Source organism: Vicia villosa, unplaced genomic scaffold (assembly GCF_029867415.1).
Source record: "Vicia villosa cultivar HV-30 ecotype Madison, WI unplaced genomic scaffold, Vvil1.0 ctg.006817F_1_1, whole genome shotgun sequence".
In the NCBI taxonomy this organism is placed as follows: Eukaryota; Viridiplantae; Streptophyta; class Magnoliopsida; order Fabales; family Fabaceae; genus Vicia; species Vicia villosa.
This window is the reverse complement of record NW_026706802.1, coordinates 4428-5993: the sequence shown is the minus strand read 5'-3', so window position 1 is coordinate 5993 and position 1566 is coordinate 4428. Positions and strand designations below refer to the sequence as shown.

The following is a 1566-nucleotide window of genomic DNA, read 5'->3' as shown; positions in this document are numbered from 1 at the left end:
CACTAGTATTGTTGAATAATCTGCTTGTTACTTTCACTTGCAGTCCCTATTTTCTCAAAATTCGTCTGTTTCTGTATGAGTTGTACCTGTATTTGTTAGCAGTATCAAACAATAATAATATGGGGCAATGACCAAAAGAATATCTAAGTAAGTGAGTGTTAGAATAATATTGATTTTTATCCCTTCACTTATCTAAAACCAGGAACCTATCCACCCTGGTCTGAATAAAGTTTTTACCAATTTGATTGTTGGCCCAACTAAAAGTGCTACCCGAATAACCTATATCATTCAAATTACAACTAGCAATATTGCCATTGAATATGTTAGTTATATTATGATCAATAGGGTTTCTCCCTTTTTATCAAGAATTTTGAGTTGAGTAATTTAACCTTTTATTTTATTCAAATTATCCAACACGTTTAATAGTACGGAGGTGTATTTTCTCTATTAAGAAAATTTGATTTAATTTATTAGATAAATATTTTATGTTAATTAATTTATTATTATCATTATCAAAAAGTGAGCAAAAGAAATAATATATTATTTGACTTAAGAAAAAGCTAACTTTTATTTGAAAAAATGTTAATAAAAATAAATGTAAATTTTAATATAATTTTAGAACCAATGACCCCGTGCTATAATATAAATAGGGGCATAGAGGGATAAATACAACCACAACCTTTACAATAACTTCTTATTTTCAACCTCTCTATTTTAGTAGTAAATTGTGTAGTGTAGGCGAGAGAATTATGGGTCGTCGCAAAATTGAAATTGTGAGAGTGAAAGACTCTGCTGCGAGGCAAGTCACATTCTCCAAGCGTCGAACAGGCTTATTCAAAAAAGCAAATGAGCTTGCCATCTTATGTGGGGTTGAAATTGCTGTTGTTGTGCTCTCACCAGGGAATAAGCTTTACTCGTTTGGAAATCCGAGTGTTGATAGTCTTGCGTCGAAGTTTCTTCAGAAAGAGTTCAATCCAAATCATGTGTTAGAAAATTCTTCTTCTAACATAGAGGATCTGAATCAACAACTTGATGATGTTCAAGTTGAAATAGATGAGGCTGAAAAGAAAGCTAAGGTTCATGATGAGATCCTAAATAAATACAAAGAGGTCCAATGCACTCAACTCAATGAATTGAAAGATTCATTTATAGAGTTTAAGGGTATGGTGAAATCGCGTATTTGTGATTTTGATATATCAGAATCTATGATGCTTCTTGCAAAGGAACCGGTATTTAGAATTAAAAACTAAGTCGCAAATAGAAAGGAAAAAGTATTAATTTATAAAATGGTATCAAGCAAAGAATGAGTAATGTATACAAAGTTTGTGCATTGAATTTCAAATAATTTCAATGAAATAAAAAAATATTATTTCTTATGAGTAAAATTATAAATATTATGATGAATATTTCTCTTATTTTAATTTATATTTTATTTTACAGGTTATTTTATTTTACATTGAATTATTATTCACCAAATTTGTCAAGCATATGTATTATTTTTTATTTAAAATGTGTTTAAAATGATATTATATTGATTTCAATCTCTTTTTTTCTTATTCAATCTTA

At 28.6% G+C, this 1566-nt stretch overlaps 1 protein-coding gene across 1 annotated transcript; it reads left to right on the top strand.

Moving 5' to 3' along the window:
- Positions 1-692: 692 nt before the first annotated feature.
- Positions 693-1302, top strand: LOC131643058 (agamous-like MADS-box protein AGL29). The gene has a single exon (XM_058913206.1). The coding sequence runs from the start codon at positions 750-752 to the stop codon at positions 1248-1250; it is 501 nt and encodes a 166-aa protein (XP_058769189.1). The 5' UTR covers positions 693-749; the 3' UTR covers positions 1251-1302.
- The last annotated feature ends 264 nt before the right edge of the window (positions 1303-1566 follow it).